The sequence below is a fragment of the Eschrichtius robustus genome, chromosome 6 (assembly GCF_028021215.1).
Source record: "Eschrichtius robustus isolate mEscRob2 chromosome 6, mEscRob2.pri, whole genome shotgun sequence".
Taxonomy (NCBI): Eukaryota; Metazoa; Chordata; class Mammalia; order Artiodactyla; family Eschrichtiidae; genus Eschrichtius; species Eschrichtius robustus.
This window is the reverse complement of record NC_090829.1, coordinates 91,585,449-91,605,871: the sequence shown is the minus strand read 5'-3', so window position 1 is coordinate 91,605,871 and position 20,423 is coordinate 91,585,449. Positions and strand designations below refer to the sequence as shown.

General features: G+C 36.0%; 1 protein-coding gene across 1 annotated transcript in view; it reads right to left on the bottom strand.

Moving 5' to 3' along the window:
* Positions 1–2,429: 2,429 nt before the first annotated feature.
* The window catches only part of IFT57 (intraflagellar transport 57), a 59,052-nt gene continuing 41,058 nt past the window's right edge, over positions 2,430–20,423 (bottom strand). The window contains exons 7-11 of the mRNA XM_068546785.1: positions 8,421–8,492; positions 7,490–7,621; positions 5,936–5,998; positions 4,050–4,116; positions 2,430–2,822 (exon numbers count right to left, since the gene is read on the bottom strand). Coding sequence (XP_068402886.1) covers positions 2,644–2,822; positions 4,050–4,116; positions 5,936–5,998; positions 7,490–7,621; positions 8,421–8,492 — 513 coding nt within the window. The 3' untranslated portion in view covers positions 2,430–2,643. The remainder of the gene's footprint in view (positions 2,823–4,049; positions 4,117–5,935; positions 5,999–7,489; positions 7,622–8,420; positions 8,493–20,423) is intronic.

Below are 20,423 nucleotides of genomic sequence, written 5' to 3'. Positions count from 1 at the left end.
ATATTGTAAACATAACTTTTCTATGCATGGAAACTGAAAAACCCATGTTACTTACTTTATTGTGATATTCACTTTATTGTGGTAGCCTGGAATTGAACCTGCAGTGTCTCTGAGATATTCCTGCATGGTAGTTGCCAGATGGTGATTTCTAAACGCAGTATTCCTTTTACTTTAACTGTCATTCTATTGTAAGGAAGACGCTTCTCTTCTGCTGTTGATTCATTTATCTCTATCTGTATGGACTTGTGGTTTCTTGTTTCATTCTGTGGGTTATAATTTATTACTATAATTATTTGCTTTGACACTCAATTATCCCAGATTGGCTGGTGGGATACCCCTCAATCTGTGTCCTTTAGTCATATCCCCATCATTCTCTGAGCACGTCCTTACTATCTGGCAGAGCAAGGTATTCAGGCTTACCTTGTGCTTTCCCTGCCCCAGCCCAGGAATCAGTTGTTTTTCTAAGAAGTCTGGGTGTGTTTGTTGGGTTTTTTTTCTTTAAGTAGAAAATTTAGAAACCAGGATCTGACTGTTAGGTATTCTCATTGTTATTGGGCTGTCACTGCTCCTAGACCCTCTTTGGGGACAGAACTAGTAAATACATGTATATATGTATATGCATATCTGTATCTATAAATATGTATATTTTCTCTTCATCTATATGTATGAAAAACCCATGAGTTCATACTGATGCTGCCAATTCCAATCCTGGACCCATCATTTATAATTACTATCTTGAGACTGTGTCAAATCTCATAGACTTGAAGACATTAAATTCACCTGCTGTAGAATAGCAGCTACAAGATATTCTGGAACTGCATAATTCCAGTCATCTACCCATTCACTTACTAAGTCACACCTTATGTGCTAGGACTTGGCTAGGAATATGGAAATGAAAAAGACTTTCTTCTTGTCCTCAAGCAGCTCAATCTACTAGAGACAGTTGAGGAAAAAATAATTACAATATAGTACAATAAGTTCTGTATTAGAGTTATTCACAGTGCTCTATGGAAACAGAGAGGAGGGCCCCCCAACCCAACCTGAGTAAACTGGGTTATTTCAAAGGAAGTAAAAATAGGTTGCTTACAGTAGTTATTGGAAGAGTTCTTAGATTACTGAATTTGCATGCAGCGAAGAGTGCACTTTGCTTCCAAGCAAAAGTACATTTTGTGGAGAGGTCTGATTTATCTAGAAGGGTTCTCTGCATTGATTGAATTCATCACAAAACTACTCAGCCATGACAATACCTCTGCAAATAAGTTTCAGGGGAATCACTGTTAGTTTGTGGGTCCAAAGGTTAGGTTTCACACTTTCTATTCTGCCCCTTCCTCTGACCATACAGGAAGGGAAAAATTTTGGACTTTTTCAAACTGCCTGTTATCCCAAATTCAATAAACTGACTTTGCCATTGTTATCGATTGCCACCCTTTTGTGTAATAGTTTACACATACTGATTTTCTTCTATCTAAACTCAATCTTGAACTAGAGAGAGTACGAAGGAAAGAAAAAGATTTGTGTGTGTGAGGGTATATATCTAGAAAGTAATGGCTAAAAAAAGAAATTGGGGTGGGGATAAAATATTAAGATAAAAATGAGAATGGGATTTTATTATTTTTGTTGTATATATATGTATTCTTATCAAAATTTATCACTAGATAAATTTATTTTCCCCCTTCTTTTCAAAAAATAAATGTGGACTATCTTGTGGTTTGAGTGCATCTCACCAGTTTCACCCAGTTCCAAGTTCGGTCACTCTAATATTGCTTATTTCACCAATTTAGAAATCCCAGACTAGAAAGTTGCTCAGTAAGACGTGTAAGTAAGGATCACCGGTATCAGGAGGCTGATCTTGACATGACTTGCTGTCTCTCCTTCTGCTACAGCATGATTCCTTAGTATAGCTGATACCACAGAAAAAAGTAGAACTGAGAAACGTATATACATTTTCATCACTGTAGGAGCAAAGCCAAACACGACTGAAATGTTTATTTTTTATTAGGTGGCCTTAGATCATAGAAGATATCAAATCAGTTTAGTCATGAAATGCTCGTGATAAATAGTAAACTTCAAATGTTAATAAAGATACTGAAGATTTTTCTGAGGCTTTCTTTTTAAAAAATGTAATTTTAGGTAACCAGAAAGCTGAGGCAAGGGTAGTTTGGGTTCTTGGAAAGAATACCCAGCCATCACTGGCTCCCTCTGGGTGCAGAAGTACTTGTGATCACTGTGTGTGGATCCAGTGGAAGGGGCCAGGCTTATGTCAAGGGTCCATGTGCTGACAGCAGCGGCAGCACCTGCAGAAAGCACGGGTCCTACACATTCTGCATCATGTACCTCTTCCTCAAATGCACGGAACCATAAGGACAGTGAGCCACCAGGTGGGGGCTTTCACATATGTAATGATTAGTGAAAGCTTCTTTGACAGTGAGAATTTTTCATTCCTTTATTATATTCAGTTGAAAGGCTGTGACCATCCATAATCATCATTGTATGTATACACACATACAATATGTGTGTATATATGTAATAAATACCCGTTCAACATGCTTTAAAAGGAATAACTGTGTTTTGAAGTCTATGCAACATGAAATATGATTTGATATAAAAAAAACAACTAATCAGAAGCATGCAAAACGATATGTTTTAATAAGAGCCTATTGCAGATTCTGGAATGATTGTGGCATGCATGTCCCTGGTCATGTTGGACTTCTCCTTCAGTTTTGACTGGAGTAATGTGTGTTCCACAACACCGATTCTAATGTCCATCTGAATAGTTTCTTGCTTCAGCTTCGTTAAGCTCTGTTTAATCTTCACCAAAGGAGCTGCAGAATGAAAATAACATGGAATAAAAATGTTCATTTGGAGTATCAGTGTATTACAGAATGGTATGACATTTTCCTCACTTTGTCTTAAGCCAAAAATGGGGTTAAAAACACAGCCAACACTGTGAGCCACGATTGCTGAGCCTGCGCGTCTGGAGCCTGTGCTCCACAACAAAAGAGGCCACGATGGTGAGAGGCCTGCGCACCGCAATGAAGAGTGGCCCCCGCTTGCCACAACTAGAGAAAGCCCTCGCACAGAAACGAAGACCCAACACAGCCAAAAATAAGTAAATAAATAAATTTTAAAACAAAAAAACAAAAAAAAACACAGCCAACAATTTACTGACATTCACACAGTTTTGCTGTGGCATTTTAAACACCTGAGATTTCTAGGCTGGGAAATGATGCAGCATTTGATGTACTGAGGCTGAACCTCCTTTCTTTTCTAGAGGAAGAGTTGCTAAAGGTGTGTTTAAGAATGTCTTCAATATTTTTTAAGGGGCTAGTATATTTATCTAAAGGAAAAGGGGATACAATGGAAGAAAAAGAGAAGGAAGAACTACCTTTAAGACATAGCTAATGGCTCATTCAAACATACTGCAAACCCCCTATACATCACCTTCTGAAAGATCACTCAGTATATTCCACTGGAACTCTAGAAAATCTTTCTAGAGCAACGAAGGGCCTTAGGCAATCACCACTAGGCCATGTCAAAGTAACTAGCTCACAACAGAGGACGATTACTGCAGGATTATTAATTCTTCTCTATTTGACCCTTGCCCAGTCAGGTCTACCAGGAAAGAGGGGAAAAAAAGGTCATCACATCACCACCTTTGTGCTGTTTGGGCATACACTTAGTGCTTTTTTTGTACATAAAATGGAATAATGAAGCTCATTTGATGAAAACGGAACAAAATATTATTTTTTTAAACTGGCATAACAAAGTGCATATTTAACTATCTCCTACTCTATTTCTGAATTAATATAGTTTGAATTTTTTAAAAAATCCTAAATGACAGTAAAAACATTATGACTCTTCTCAGCTCATTTATAAGGAAAACAGTATACTGATTATCAGACCTCATTTTTGCACCATGTACCTCCCCTTCAAACAAATTCATTTTAAAAAGCAGACTCCCTATTTATTAATACCTCTTTTAAAAATAGATTTCTTAAAGACATATTCTTCTTTTACTCATTTTCTTCTTAAAATGAGTGTGTACTTACCACCATCAGTCATACTGCTGCCTTTTTCTTCCATTTCTTGTTTTACCTTTTCTAGCTCTTCTGTAACCTTTCATTGAAAACAAAAGTTTTCATGAGCACTGGATTTTAATAAACTTTCAAAATTTTTGTATGATGTATTAAAAAATTAATTCAGATATAATACATACATAAAGGGATACAAAGATATTAGCAGTATTCTGGACATAATTTGAATAATAAAGTGTGCAGATATGCAAAGCTTTTTATCTTCTGAGAGTGCTCCTATTGTTAAACTTCACCAAATTATTTTTTTATTGACTGTCTCAGGTTGTAACATGATAGAATAAAAATGATCTAAGTTGTTTTTTTAGGCATCAGGCACTCAAGCTTTGCAGTTATCTCTTAGCATCTACCATGCCAGTCTCTAATGATCAGTTATTCATTAAAACAGCACAAACATCCTAAAAAGATTTTAAATTTCTAGAAGTTTACTACGTATCTTTCTTAATATTACAGTTTTATAAGAGAATATGCCACCTTTCCCTCTATAGGACACTAAAAATAACATTTACACCATATGGCTATATATAAAAATATTCTAACTGCTTTATCCAAACCATGAACTCCAAGAGGCACACTGTGCTGTGATATTGGCTCTAATCTGTACTCTATATCATACTCAAAATTATACTACTATAGCCTCTATAAATTCCAAACTAGCATAAATATAGGTAGAAAATATCTTTTAAAAATTGAAAAATTTTGATATGATCTAGAACGAAACCATATTTATTGTAACTTAGTAGCCTTTATTTTTATCATGCTGGTGAGTAAAAACTTCCTTGGGAATAAAGTGCTCATCCAAGTAAAAGCAAATTAACTTTTTTTCAGGCACCTGAAATGTTACAACTGGGGATAACTACATACTCCAAAAGAACTAAATGGTTTCCTGGACTCCCTTCAAGTGTTAATTTACCTAACATAAGTGAGCACTTTACTTCTGTATAATGTTTTATCTGCCTAGAAGCACCACAGGGTTAGAGTCTAAATATTTCTAAAGTTATATTTTTAGTATTTTAAAATAACTATTTACTCCTCAAATAATCTCCATAAAAGAAGCTTAATTCTATTATACAGAAAAGTTTGTGACAATTATACTTGATTGTATCCAAAGATAATCTTGGACTTTAGTCCCATATTGGCTACTGACCTTGTTGTAAGGCTTTTTTTCCTCTCAGCTAGTCAGTGAAAAATGGGAGTATATATTATTAATATACATATATAAATATACATAGGTAAGACCTAATATATAATATATATGTATTACTAATATAGTATAATTCATGTAGTATGTTATATGTTAGGTCTTACATCTCCTTCAAGATGATGAAAATAAATACACTATATGTAAATATTCCGTAAGTTTTTAGAAGGGAAAGGGTTACAAGCCACTCCGAATTTGTGGACAGAGAAATACGCAGGATCACACACAAGTTACCAACAACGATCACTAAAAACAAATCTTATATCTTAAAGACTAACATTAAAATTTATTATAAGACATTTAAGTCAATGCTTTACCTACTCTTCTATATATTAACTACAATTATTATGTTTTAAAAAAGATTAAGGAAGATTATAAATGTGCTAATATTATCAGCATGTGTTATGTTACATTTAGTAAAACAACTTCAGGCATTTTGTGGAAACAAGTAGTATATAAATAGGTAATTGATTCACTGATAAGACAATTTAGGGATTTTCTCCTAAAGGAAAGGATTTAAGAGCCACAGGAGGCAATCAGTAGAGTAAACAACCCACGGCCATAGCAGATTAAACCATCCATGGCTCTGAACCACGGTACCCCGCTGACAGGTGAGAATCTGGCTGGAGCACACAGTATGTACCTCGGACAGGAGTCTGGTCCTTTGAGTTACTCCGCCGTTTCCCTGCTGGTAACGCTCCCTTGCCTGAGGGAGAAAACATGTTGTTTAATGGCAAGTTCAAAACAGAAGCAGATGACTTAAATATGACCTCTTTGTGTTTGTAATTTCTGCATATCATTTTATGACAACGCCCCTCCTTGTTTGTGAATACTATTGTGAAAAGTGACATTTTAACGGTAGCTATTTTATGTCCCTCATAGGCACCATGTATTTAACAAAAGCACTATACAACGATGAACTACCTTAACCTTCATATAATAATTGTGTAACTCACAGGGGCACGGTTCACAATAAAAACTGTCCTCAGCCGTTCCTAAACAGTTTAGACAATGGCTCATGGTCGATCTAATCTGCGTGCTATGCAGAGAAAACATGTTCTAAAAAATCAATCATAATAGAGCATCAGAATCCGTAATTAATAAGGATTAACAAACAGTATGACAATATGGAATATGTTCTTGGGAACGAACTTAATCAATTATTTAATATCAATGTTTGAGAGATACAGGGTGGCTTTAATCAGAGACTTTTTATGGCATTTTAAAAGTAAAAACATTTGCAAATAGACGTGTATATGTGTGAATAACTAATTAAACAAATAATAAAACAGTGAAGGTTATTTTCTGCTTGGTCTTTGAGAACTTCTGAAAGTATGGAAGTATCTCAGGTTTATTTCCATTTTTTTCTCCTTCTAACCTTGTCTGCTGAAAGAAAAAAATATGCCTTCAACTGACATTTGCAGTTGTTGAGGAAGACATTAGTAGTCTTCCTCAACATCAGGAAAGAGGGGGCATAAGTCACAAAGGAAAGCCTTTAGATCCCTACTGTTGGAACAAAGCACTGCTGCTCTGAAAGGCTGAAGGTTTTATTTTATTTTGGTTGAATTTCTAAAACTTTGAAAAGATTAAAAAATTTGCTCATTTAATTAATTAAACTCCTTGTCTTCGAACGTGTCTTGCTTTCATATTACTTATTATGTGGTTGTAAGCCACAATGGCAAGGATGTCTTTTCCCCCTGACACATGTAAATGCACACTATTCCACTTCCTCCTACTCAGACAGTAAATTAACAGCAGACTTAGAAACAAAACCAGGTGTCCTGACACTCTGTTCCTGTTCTAAGCCATGTTTCTCAGCAATATGACTTCTTTTACTTAAATCAAATGAAGAAATACATTTAAAGACTTCTAGGAGATAATTTCTATCACATGTAAAATGGAGATGACAAGTTGTATTTGCTTCCTAAAGTGGGCAGAGAATCAATGTGCTGCTGTTTGTGAAAAGTATTTCATGATTCTCAAATGAGAGGTCCTGTGTCGGGACTTCCCTGGCGGTCCAGTGATTAAGATTCTGCCTTCCAGTGCAGGAGGCGCGGGTTCAATCCCTGGTTGGGGAAATCAGATCCCACATGCAGTGGGGTGAGGCCAAAAACTTAAAAAAAAAAAAAGTGCTGTGTCAAGTTTAGGGATTAGGGTCATTAATTGGAATGAACCCTGGATATCATTCCTCAGTTACCTCACTCAGCTGGGCTTGAGCTGCACGATATTCCTGAATCAAGTGCTGAAGCTGATTGTTGATGTACTTTTCTCGGCTGCCAATCTTCTCCAGAGTCCTGCTAATTTCATTATGAAGTTTGTCCAAAAATCCCTAGAAATTTTATGAAATTTTAGTAGACAGAGAATTCACAAATATATTTTTCTAAAGTTGTTTTAAATGGGTTAAATCTCCCTCAATTCATCTCACAAATTCTCAACCACCAATGAAAAAGAAGATAGTTTGAAATTTTCAGCAACGAAAAAGTCTGTAATGAAAATTATTTTAGTCACACTTTGCAGAATGTTAAAATAAAAAAGCACCTGGTAGTGTAGGTCAATTTATTTGTCCTTATGCAAATCTAAAATATATGTGAGTGGAATGTGCTTTATATAAAGTTCACAATCAAAGTAGGTAAGGGAATAACACGATTTTCTTATAGCACAATTCAAAGATGACTGGAATATTCCAGTTGGAAGTAGATCATTAAACTTATAGCTCTAGTCTGGGACCCAAAACTTCTTACTCCAGCTTTGCTTCTTTGTGGTATTCTCCAAAAGTCCCTATTTCTGGCAGGGCAGCAAGCCTGGGAAGCTGTAGGTTCTAGGTGTTGCTGGCCTGGTGCTGTTATCCCCTGAGATTCAGAGAGGAAAGAATGATGAAATGATTCTAATACGCCTACCTAGATATCTAGAGTATGTAATATACTAGGTATATATCATATTGCTTTTATATAGTTACCTTTCTTTAGTTGGTTTAAGTGTTAGGGCTGTTGAAACATAAGATGGTACATTCAATCAGGAAACTCCTCAAGGGCAGGGATTGGGTCTTTCTTCCTTTCATGTTCTCCCTTAATAGGTATTACACAGATGAGTAAATGTACTCCTGTACTCATCTGAAGTAATTCACATACCTTGGTCTCCTTTAGAGCAGATTCAATTCCACTTTTGTGTTGGTGCATTTGGTCAACATGGATTCTCCAATCCTACAGGCATAAGAGCGTATAGGAACAAGTAAAAAATATTACATTTCCTTCTTTCCACTACTTTTTTGAAGTTGTATCCTTTATTTTAATTACTTTGGTTGCTGCCCTATTTCAGGTGGGAGAGTCCTATATATAGCTTGCAATCAGATTGTAAAGAAATGTATGTAGAGCACTTTAGGATGAAAGGTTCTAAATAAATAAATCTATATTTTATGTGTTCACAGAGTGAGGTCTCACAATTTGAATGTAAATTATCCCTGCACTGCTGGTGGTTAATAGTTATGACTACCCATCAAAATGAAAAAAATTCTAATTGCTAGAAAAGAAATACCTGTTTAAACGGTAACAATTATGTTTGCCAGAAGCAACTCTGGAATCAAGCAACATGTATCAAATATTAGCTTGCCCCTTGAAATTGAAGTGGGACGCTTCTTCAGACTTTGGAATCTCTTTCTTAAGAAAGGACGTCTGTAATGGTAGAGTTCATATATTTGAGATGTACTGTACTACCGCTAGACCGCTCTGAATCTGTGTGCATATGTGAACTCTCTAATCCAACATTTTAATTTCCTACAAGAGCTCCTCAAAATGTTTTGGTTTACATTACTAAAGGTAACAATTTTAAGACTTGAGAAATACTCATCAGAAGAGAAAAAATATTAAGGTGAGTTGGAGTAAGTGATGGAGCCAGGATATCCCTCAATCACACATATCTGCTTGCATGCCCTGACGCTCCACTTTGCTATCTACACTATTTTGTGAAGGAAAAACTATTTTGTGAATAATCCCATTCTACTGACTTCTTAACTTTGAAACGTGGGCCAGTGACCATAGGGTAAAAAAAATCCTTGGGTACTTCACACATACCAATTATAAAATTACATTACAGCTGCAAAGAACCTCAAAGAATATCTAGCCTGACCTTCATCATTGCAGAGATAGGCAAACAGAGGCCCAGAGACAGAAAGGGGCACACCCAAGGCCACAGAGGTGGTGCTGCACCTGGATCAGAAGACAAATGCACTAATTCCCATGCAGTACCTCTTGGCAGTTCAGAGTTAATAAAAGGAGGAATTGGCCGCTTGACGCCAGTGAAAGTGCTAGAGCACTCAATGGTACTAATTATTAGAGAAATGCAAATGAAAACTACAATGAGGTATCACCTCACACTGGTCAGAATGGCCATCATCAAAAAATCTACAAATAATAAATACTGAGAGGGTGTGGAGAAAAAGGAACCCTCCTACACTGCTGGTGGGAATGTAAATTGGTACAGCCACTGTGGAGAATAGTATGGAGGTTCCTTAAAAAACAAAAATTTGAGCTACCATGATTTACACTTTTGATTCAGATACTTATTAATATTTTTCTTTAAAAAGTGATTTGTATGTGGATATTTTTGACATATCACTGTAATTATTTACTCATTATTTATTCAATATCCATTGCAATCTAATAATACTTACATAGTCATTATCCTCCTGAATATGTATATTTTAATTTATCCTATGTTATGCTTGGTTAGTTTTGTAATGAATATATATTTTATTAATTTGTTAAAAATTAGAATTAGCTTTATTTTATCCATATGCTCTTATTATTTTGCTATTTTATTTATTTACCTCTGATTTCACTTATATCAATTTCTTCCTTCTCTGAATTGATGTATTTATTTTACATCACTTTTTTATAAATGAGTATTAAATTCATTTTAAGATATGTAAAAAATAAATAAATAAATAAAAAGAAAGTGCTAGAGCAGAGAACAAACAGCACTTTCCTTTGTCCTTAAGCATTTTTCTGTCTCATGAGCGGAAAAGTATCTCAGAACACAGAGCGTGGAAAGGATCTTGAAGATCATCTACTCATCCGTCTAACAGTCGTCTAGAGCAAGGCGTTCATTTTACAGTTGAGGGCACTGCTCACCACCTGTGACCACGGCTAGACAGGTGCGGCCAGGAAACAGGCCCTCCAGCTCAGCCAGTCAATACTGCAACAGGAAGGAGAAGCAACTGGCTGGCCTCCTGCAACTAGACCTAATGTGGTTAAGCTTCAAAATGGAAACCTGCTTAAGCCCAAGCAAGCATCTTTATGAAAGATAATGAACCTAGCAAGTATCATTATATTAATTTTTTAAAGAAGTACTCATCCTGCCTGATTCCAAAAAGAATTTTAGAAGCTTAATAAACACCAAACTCAAGTATTCCTATTGGTCTCTGTCTCCGTCAATAGATATATATGTATATGTGTGTATATATACATATATAAATGCATAAACATACACGTATATATATCTATACATACATTATATATATATAGTTTTACAATTTACTGTAATTGATGTGTTTAAAATAGTTTGTGTTCTGCTTTTTCTACCCAGCATTATTTTCTATCCAGCAAATGTAAAAAAATGTATTTTTTTCATGTTTTGATATTCAAAGTATTTTGAGAGAAGAAAACATGCCTGACTCATCTAAGAAGTATAACTATGATAACTTACATTGATGTTAAGCTCCACGGAGGAGCTGGCATTTCAGTGGCACCTTGAAGCATGAGTAGCATTTCAACACACTTGAAAGGTGGGGGAGAGTAAGGGTATTTTAGGCTGAGGGAGTAACAAGAACAAAGAAAAACAGGAAAGTGTATAGGGAACAGGCAGCCCAGGCTGGTTAGAAGATAACACAAAAAGTTCTTGGTGTGGAGTGTGGAAGGTGAATTACAAGGAAACAAAGCTGGAGAGGTAGGTTGAATTAGATCAAGGGCTTTAATTAAGGAGTGTGGATTTCATCCTGTAGATAATGGAGAGCTATCAATGACTTTTGGTTTCAGTTTTAAAGACAAGTCTGTGTTCTGAGAAAGTAACAGAGTGAGGGACCGATTAGAAAGGCAAGAGACTGAAGACAGGTAGCAGACCAGTTAGGAGGTTGTGTCAGGGTCCACCTGACAGATTAGCAGGGGATGGAAGGGAAGGGATGGATTCGAGGGACATTGCAGACACAGATCAGCAGCACTTGATTACTGACTAAGGGGAAGTGAGGGGTGGCTGAAGTGGAGGTGGGCCAGTAGAGAGAAGATGTTTGTAAGGTTTCCAGTCTGAGGAACTGAGAGGATAGTAATATCACAGTGTGACAAGAACAGAGTAGATTTCAGGGAGTCCGAATTATTGAGGAATTTGGTTTTGGACTTTTTAATTTGATAAGCCACTGGAACACTGTGTATTCTTATTGCCTTTTAAAGTGGAAAGCTAGGAATGATTTATAATTATCCATCAGGCAAATCTGAATGTTTGTTTTATTAAAATCTTCTAAGTGGACACATTTCCTGATGTACAGCTATTTTTATATAAGCCTTGGAAGTGTTCTTACCCTTTAACCCAGCAATTTCACCTCTAGAAATTATTTCCAAGGAAATAATTGGGGATACACACAAAGATCAATGTATAAGTTCTGTGTAAAACAGCAGAAGACTCTCTAAATATCTAACAGTAGAGGACAATTTCAACTAATTTTGTAATGTTCATTTCATCCCTAAAAATAATGCGGTATGATACCGTTTTTACAAAGCTCAAAGCAAAACTCAAGGATACACACTATTTGGAGATACACACATATGTGAAAACACGCACACACACACACACACACAAACAAAAACACGAAGAAAAAGAGGCAGCAGCAGCTAATGACAGTACACAAACCAGGGGACAGTGGTTACCTATAGGTGGGAAGGGGCAGCCGCAGAGCAGCACATAGATAACTTCCAGGATGTTGTAATGGTCTAGTTCTCAAGTTGGGTAGTGGTTTCATAAGTGATTGCTTTATTCCTGGATTTTATAATTCTATATGATTGCATATTAAATACATTAATATTGTATATTGAAATGTTAAATTCATGTTCCCAAAAATATTTCATAGTCAGAAAAAATGCATGTTAACAGCATACAGTAATGTGGAAAAATACTGCCAAAGAGTATATTCATTAGCTGTCCAATTTAGTAAAAATTAATATTTGTGTATATCTGTATGTGTGTATTAACACAGGGATTTGAATACTGGTGTTTTTAATTTCTTCCTCATCCTAACAACATTTTCCAAATTTCCTATAGGAGAATTTTGTCACTTTTAATCATCAGGGGAAAAAATGTCAAAAACTTTCTGGGTGCCCAAGACGTTTCCAAAAGGGGTTTAATATAGTTATAATAGAGAACATAAATGACTGTACTTGTAACAGTTTAAAGACATGAATACACAGCTTTTAAAAAACTGCAACTGAGATGGTTAAAAACTTTATAAACGTTTGTGGTAAGAATGGAGACTATAGGTTTTAATGATATGTAAGGATTTGATCCTCCAAATAAGTAACAGTAAAAGGAACTGTTAAACAATAATAGCTATTCTTAAACAAGAGAGAATCCATTGGGTTACAATGCACTTTTAAACATCTTTCCTTACTTGAGACTCACAAAGGTTTGGAGCACTAAGTAGATATTCTCATCCCTTCTTTTTCACCACTATCCTTCCCTGTAAGAGGGTTATGTGACTTGCTGGCTGGTTGTGGGCGGACTGCACCTCACTGCTCCAGTGATGCTGGGCTTGGCCATGTGCTTTTCTTTGGCCAGTAGAATGATGATGGACACGGCCTATGCCAGGACTGTGCAGAAGCTGTAAGAGGCATCCACCAGCTCTCCTGCCCTTTCTTTCAGCCATGATAACAGGCATGCCCCACAGAGGGGTTTATCCTTTAGGTCTGAGAATATGAAACACGGAGCATAGCTGGAATAGAGCCACAGCTGTGCCACACTTCGGCAGATGTGTATCTTGAGTGAGAATAAATGTATGCTATTCTTATTGTAAACCACTGTGATTTGGGGGTGGTTTGTGATACCAAGAAACTGACTATATATACATAATTTATAGGGACAAAAAAGAATCAGATAGGTTAAATGACCTTTCCAAAGTTTTATGTCTGGGAAGTGGAAAGCACTCCATACCAATGCTTTTTCCACATATTATATGCTGCTTTTCTTTATGATAAAATGAACTACCAAAGAGTATCTAAGGTAAACCAAGAATTCTTTTTGTTACGTATCAAGTGAGACCACATGGGCCACTGGAGGTTACTAGTCACCCATTCCGAAGTGCTCTACGTATGTCTATTAAGCATCATTTCTGATCTCTGTTGAAGTTGAGCTTTTCGCCTAATCTAGCACATTTCCTCTCTATGGAAATGAGAAGACTAATAATGAAACAGAATATCATTTCTTTAGACTTTCTATTTTTAAAAATCCTTTCATACACAATCTCATGTGTAATTCTCTCTGTCACCTGTGAGGTAGATGGCAAAGGTATTGTTGAACTATAACTCCCCTCCTGGCTCCAAATTCTTTAGCACCAAATTATATATCTCCATTTTTTCAGAAACTGGAGAATTGTGATGACATCTCTGCAGATGGTGATTCACAGTATACCGTAAAATCACAACATATGAGATCTTGTTGCAGAAGTTAAGGTGACTGGAAGACTATACGGATCTCTGGGTTTTCCTTCAACACAACAGCACCGCAACAATTTCCTCTGCGGACACAGAGACACTTTGTTTCTTTGCCTGGATCTCCAGCTCAGTGCTTACAGTGCCTCTCTGAAACTGCAGGAGAAAGACAGACTGAAACATGAGCTAAGCATGGCAAATGGAACTTCTATCTGTGTATAAGTTACACTAATTTACAACTTGTGAAATGTCAAACTCTCAGTTTTTTTTCACCCAAGTTTGAGCTTCTTTACGTGTGGAGAGGCAGAGTGCCAAAGGACTCTTGATACAGAAAAGCTGAGGGAGGCACCTTCACGTGTAGTGGGATGGTTTTCTCCTGGGCTCAGGAAACGTCCATGCCAGAGCACAGCTGACTCTGGCAGCAGGGGCCCTGCCTCTCCCCCAAGGGCAGGCGCAGTGCCCCAAGGGTCTGACGTGCCTTGAATTGCTGTCCATCACAAAATGCAACTTCTGCCATATACCCCACTTTTCTCCTCTATTCTTACTGTTCCTCCCTCAATTCTGTTATGAATAATTAGTGATGAAATCTTAATTCATTGTTCTGCTTTTGCAGTTTTATTTTAATGAATATAAAAATATTTAAAAGGGCTTTTATGGGCTCCCTCCGTTAAAGGTGCTTAACCCATTTTTTCTTACCAGGCCTTTGTTTCAGCTCTGAATTCACTTTCTCTAGGGATTTTCAAGATCACTCTGGGGAGGAGATCCTATGTACCTCACAGCCATTTTGAGATCTTTCTAAGTCTAATAACAACAACTTCAATGTTAACATTCAGGGATGCTTCATAAGTGTCAGGCACTATGCTCGGCACTGTTCGTACATCATCGCATACAATTCTCTGAAAAACTTTACGAGGGTATTGAGATGCAGCTACTTTAAAGTAGGCTTCCCAAGCTCACACAATGGCAGAGTCTAAACCTGCAAAGACCGCTATATCATATCATGTCATTCCCCTGATGAAATGCAGTAAAGCATAACTAAAAATTTTAATGGGGCGGTGGTTAAAGGAGACTTTAGTTTTATCTTTAATATTTGAATTTTTATAAGAATGTATTTATATATCAACTGTATAATGAAAAAATATATTTAAAACATTTTAGGATAAACATATATAATTAAAAACTTTCTCACAAAGAAATAGCCACACCTACATGGCTTTATCAGTGAATTTTCTCAAACATTTAAGAAAGAAATAACAGCAACCTTATATGAATTCTACCAGAGAACAGGAAAAAAAGGGAGAGCAATTGCCAACTTGTTTTATAAGAACTGCATAGCATTACACTAAAGCCTGACAAAGTCACTTAAAAAACAAGAAAATTAAAGATTAATATCTTTTGTAAATATAGATATAAAAATCCTCAACAAAATACCAGGAAATAGAATCCAGTAATATACAAAAAGATAATATAACATGATTAAGTTGCATTTATTCCAAAAGGCAAGGTTAGTTTAATACTCAAAAATCAACCATTACATACAGTATTGTAAGCCATATTCATACTGCTCTACATTAGATCTCCAGGATGTATTCATCTTGCATAATGGAAACTTTGTATCCTTTGATCATCTCTCTCCATTTCCCCTTATCCCCAGCCCCTGGCAACCACCATTCTGCTACATGCTTCTATGAATTTGACTATTTCAGATTCCTCTTATAACAGAGATCATACAATGTTTGTCTTTCTGCGTCTGGTTTACTTCACTTAGCATAATGTCTTCTAGCTTCATCCATGTTGTCACAAAAGTCAGGATTTCCTTTATTTTTAAAGCTGAATATTATTCGATGTCTGTATAATATCACATTGTATGGATATACAATCTTTACTTTATTCATTCATCAATTGATGGACATTGGTGTTGTTTCCACCTTTTGGCTATTATGAGTAATACTGTTATAAACCCACGTATCTGTGGTCAACTGATTTTCAACGAGGGGGCCAAGACCATTCAATGGGAAAAGAATAGTCTTTCCAACAAATAATCATGAGGCAACTGGATATCTATATTCAGAACAATGAATTTGGACCTGTACTTCATATAAAATATAAAAATTAACGCAAAATGAATCAAAGACCTAAATATAAGAGCTGAAACTAGAAAACTCTTGGGAGGAAAAATGGGTGTAAGTCTTCATGGCTTTGGATTAGACAAGGACTTCTTAATTATGACATCAAAAGCACAAGCAACAAAAGAAAACACAGATAAGTTGAACTTCACTGAAATTAAAAACTTTGGCTCAAAGGGAACCATCAAAAAAGTGAAAAGGTAACCATCAAAAAAGTGAAAAGGTAACCCACAGAAGGGGAAGCAATATTTACAAATCATATAATTGATAATGGGATAGTACCCATTATATATAAACAATTCTTATAATGCAAGATGAAAGACAACCCAATTTAAAAATGAGCAAAAGACTTAAACAAACATTTTTTCCAAGGAAGATACACAAATAGTTAACAAGTACTTGAAAAGATACTCAACATCATTAGTCATCAGGGAAGAGTTTTAAAACCACAATGAAATACCACTTTATATCCACTAGGAAGGTGATTTTTTTTGAAAAGGAAAAGGAAATTAACAAGTTTTAACAAAGATGTGGAGAAATTAGAATCCTAAACCCTCTGCTTGTAGGAATGTAAAATGGTATAGCCCCTGTGGAAAACACTTGGTATTTCCTCAAAAAGTTAATAAACTTACCATACAATCCAGCATTTCCACTTGTTGGAATTGCTGCCAAGTACACAAAGACAACTGAAGACATATGTTCATACAAAAACCAGCACCATAAACTTTCACAGCCAGTGACAAACTGTGTCTGCTTTAAGCCTACCTCCTTCTCCCTCCTCAGCTTTTTTCATGCTTCAATTTTCTTTCTCATTTGGGAGTAAAAGTTCTTTTTGTGGAAGAAACACTTTGCTTTTTTATTGAATATATTTAATATATTTTGTTCTAACAAAAATTCATTTATTTGTGTTTTGGTTTTCCCTTGCTATATTGTAAGTGATAACATTTATGGCCTGACATACAAACAATACATGTTATTGCATAAAAGTCAACTGCTTGTTAACAAATATATTGATTGTTTAGCAATAAAATGGAGAGAGTAAAAAAAAAAAATCAACCATTATAATCCACCATAACAAGAGAGGAAAAAAGAGGAGATAAGTCAAATGGTCATCTCAATAGATGAAGGAAAAAAAAGTTGCTTGAAAAAATTTAACATCCATTCATAATAATAACTCAGCAAACTAGGAACCAAAGGAAAGTTCACTAATCTACCTTATGATATTTGTGAAAGTCATAAAGCTAACATCATCCTTAATGGTAAAATTGAAATATTGAAAGCTTCCCCCCTGCTAATGCCACTTATATCCAACATAGACTAGGTACTGCAAGCAAGATAAAGGAAATAAAAGGGATAAGCTTGTAAAGAAAGAAATGAGATTGATGTTATTTGCAGATGATATAATTGTATACACAGAAAATGCAAAAGAATCTACAGGCTTATGGTTAGAATAAGTGAATTTAGCAAGTTTGCTGGAGATGTGTACAAATATACACACACAGAGAAATGTATTTTTATATAACAGCAACAAATAAACAGAAAATAAAATCTAAAAGATACCACTGAAACAAATAGACCAATGTAATAGAACAGAATGTCCAGATACAGACCCTCACAAACATGTTCTCTCTTTATGACAAAGCAGAGCACTGGTAAAAGGATAACCTTTTCAATAAACTGGGTCAACTGCATATACATATGAAAACCAAATAAATCTTGAGTTCTACCTCACACCCTCACACTGTACACAAGAATAAATGCTAGATGGACTGTAGATCTCACTGCAAAAGGTGAAACAATACAGCATCAAAAGGAAAACAGGAGAATATGTTCACAACACCGGGGGAAGCAAAGATTCTTAAACATAGATTTAAACAAAGAGTAAACGAAGATTCTTTAAACAAAGATTAAAACATAAATATTAGCCATACTCCACTCCCCACAAAAGAGATCATTTTGAGTATGTTAAAATTAAGCCACCTTTATCATAATACACCAATAAGAGTGAAAAGGAAGCTAAAGAGTAGATATTTGCAATACATATATCTGACAAGGGACTCATATCCAGAGTATATAAAGAACTTCTATAAACCAAAAGAAAAAGCAGATAACCCAATAGCAAAAGACAAATGAGAATATCCAATTGCCAAATAAACATATGGAAAGGGGCGCAACTTCATCAGTCATCAGGAAAATGCATATTAAAATGACAGTGAGACATCACAACAAACCTAGCAGGATGACTAAAATAAAAAAGACTGAACCAATACTAAATGTTGATGAAGATGGGGAGCAACTGGAACTTTCAGACACTGCTAGGAGTATAAATTTGTACAACCACTTTCAAATATGCAGACACTATGACCTAGCAATTTCACTCTGAGCAGAAACTGCAGGAGAAAGGTGTACTTATGTTTCCCAAAAGACACTTCAAGAATTTTCAAATCAGCATTATTTATGTCACAAACTATAAATAACTCACATAAGCCAGATGTGGGCTCCCCTGGAAGGGCACAACCTTGAGTTAGGCAGCTCTGCACTGAAGGAGCAGACAGCTGGAGGTTGTCTGCTGACCGCACTCTCTGCGGCTCGGCGGCAAGTCCTTGTTTGGAAGGGGATCTGGACAATTCATCTCTGTTTTAACCACAGAGAGACAGACTTAGTTATTAAAATGATAACTGTAGCTGCAGTGGTAGAGAGGTAGGGCCAAGGGTGAGCTGCAGTCCCAAAGTGATCAGTCTCAAGATTTCACTGTGGAATACTGATGTTCGTGTGACACATTTAATACTCCATCCACAGTCAATGATAAAATTCTCTGGAAATCTGATGGCAGGAAATCAGGTTAAATGAAAGAGGCAGAGAAGACAGCTTGATAGAAGGAGGTGCATATGTCTAAGTTCACTGTAGCAAATATTTTTGGGACAGGTCAATAATTTATCATGCTCTTTGCAAGGATATGAGCAGCGTATTTCCCTCCTCCACCCAGAACACTCCCTTCTCTAATGACGGAACATTATTTGTATTCTCTCCTTTTGCCACTTTGCACAAGCAGTTTTGCCATCTCTTCTTCCTGTTCTAATCGTTAGATTAATTTTCAGCTTCATCACTGCTCACATTTATGTGTGTATTTGTGTGTGTGTACGTGTGAGAGAGAAAGAGAGAGAGAGAGAGACTGTCCATTAAATTAAGTAACTTTTTCATGAGATTACTTTCTTAATGAAAAATGCCCATCAGGTTGCAGGATAGTTGCAGAGTGCGGCTTTCCTGAATTTTTAAATGTGACATTTTTCTTTAATTGTCAGCAGCTTAAAGTCTTCTGTGGTATACACCTTTGTGGTGTGAGAGCATGATTTTTCTTCATAAGTGTTCAAAGAACTAGACATACGACTTAGGAAGAGTTCACTATGTACATGTGCTGTATGCTGTATGTGTGTATTTGTTGCAGGGGGTGTGGGAATCAGGCTGGAAATATATGTTTCCTCGGGAAAGTTCTTGCTTTCTAGATATTGCTCTTGTAGAGAAAAATAATACGTGTGCATAGAGGGTAAGCAAAGGCTATCATAACAATCACCTGGCTTCTCACACCTGCCTGTAATTGAACTGAAACTGGAGATCCATAATCTCTCCATAAAATACCTTGTTAGTAAAATGATTACATTTCTAATGTGTGTTCAGAGATTATCTTTACTGACTACCATCTGTTACTAAGCATTTTCACATGTTGACTCAGACTTATTATTCATGCTTATTCTATCCACACCCCTTTTCTATGACCACACAAATCTTCTGAGTGAGGTTTTCCAGACTTTAGAAGGCATTACAAGCCTTGAGAAGCAATTTGGCAAGGCAGAGACTGGGGGCCTTCTGAGAATGCAGGAACACTCTTAGGCTGACTCAGAATGTCATTGTTTCACAGGATGCTGAGGAACCATGGTGGATAGCCGGAAGAGATGACCTCGCCAGTCCCTCTCAACTTTGATAATCTACTAGTCAAAACTTTGATCTCATACTGATACTCAAAAAACAAAAACTGAAAAAATGGAGTCATCTCCATATCTGAAGAACTAAGAAACATTAAATCACTACCTTGGCCTAAAGAAACAATCACATATAATGGGATAAAGACTATGGGGGTAACAATTTGTCCAAATATTAAGAAATTTGTAATAAAACACTCTGATAGTGAGAACTGCTCTAATACTGTTGATTGGAAAAATGAGTCAAGGCAATTAAAAAGTGCATTTTATAGGGAGGTCCATACGATAAATGGTTTCTGCTTCAATTCATATTTTATATTAAGTAAAAGGAAACATGGAATTAT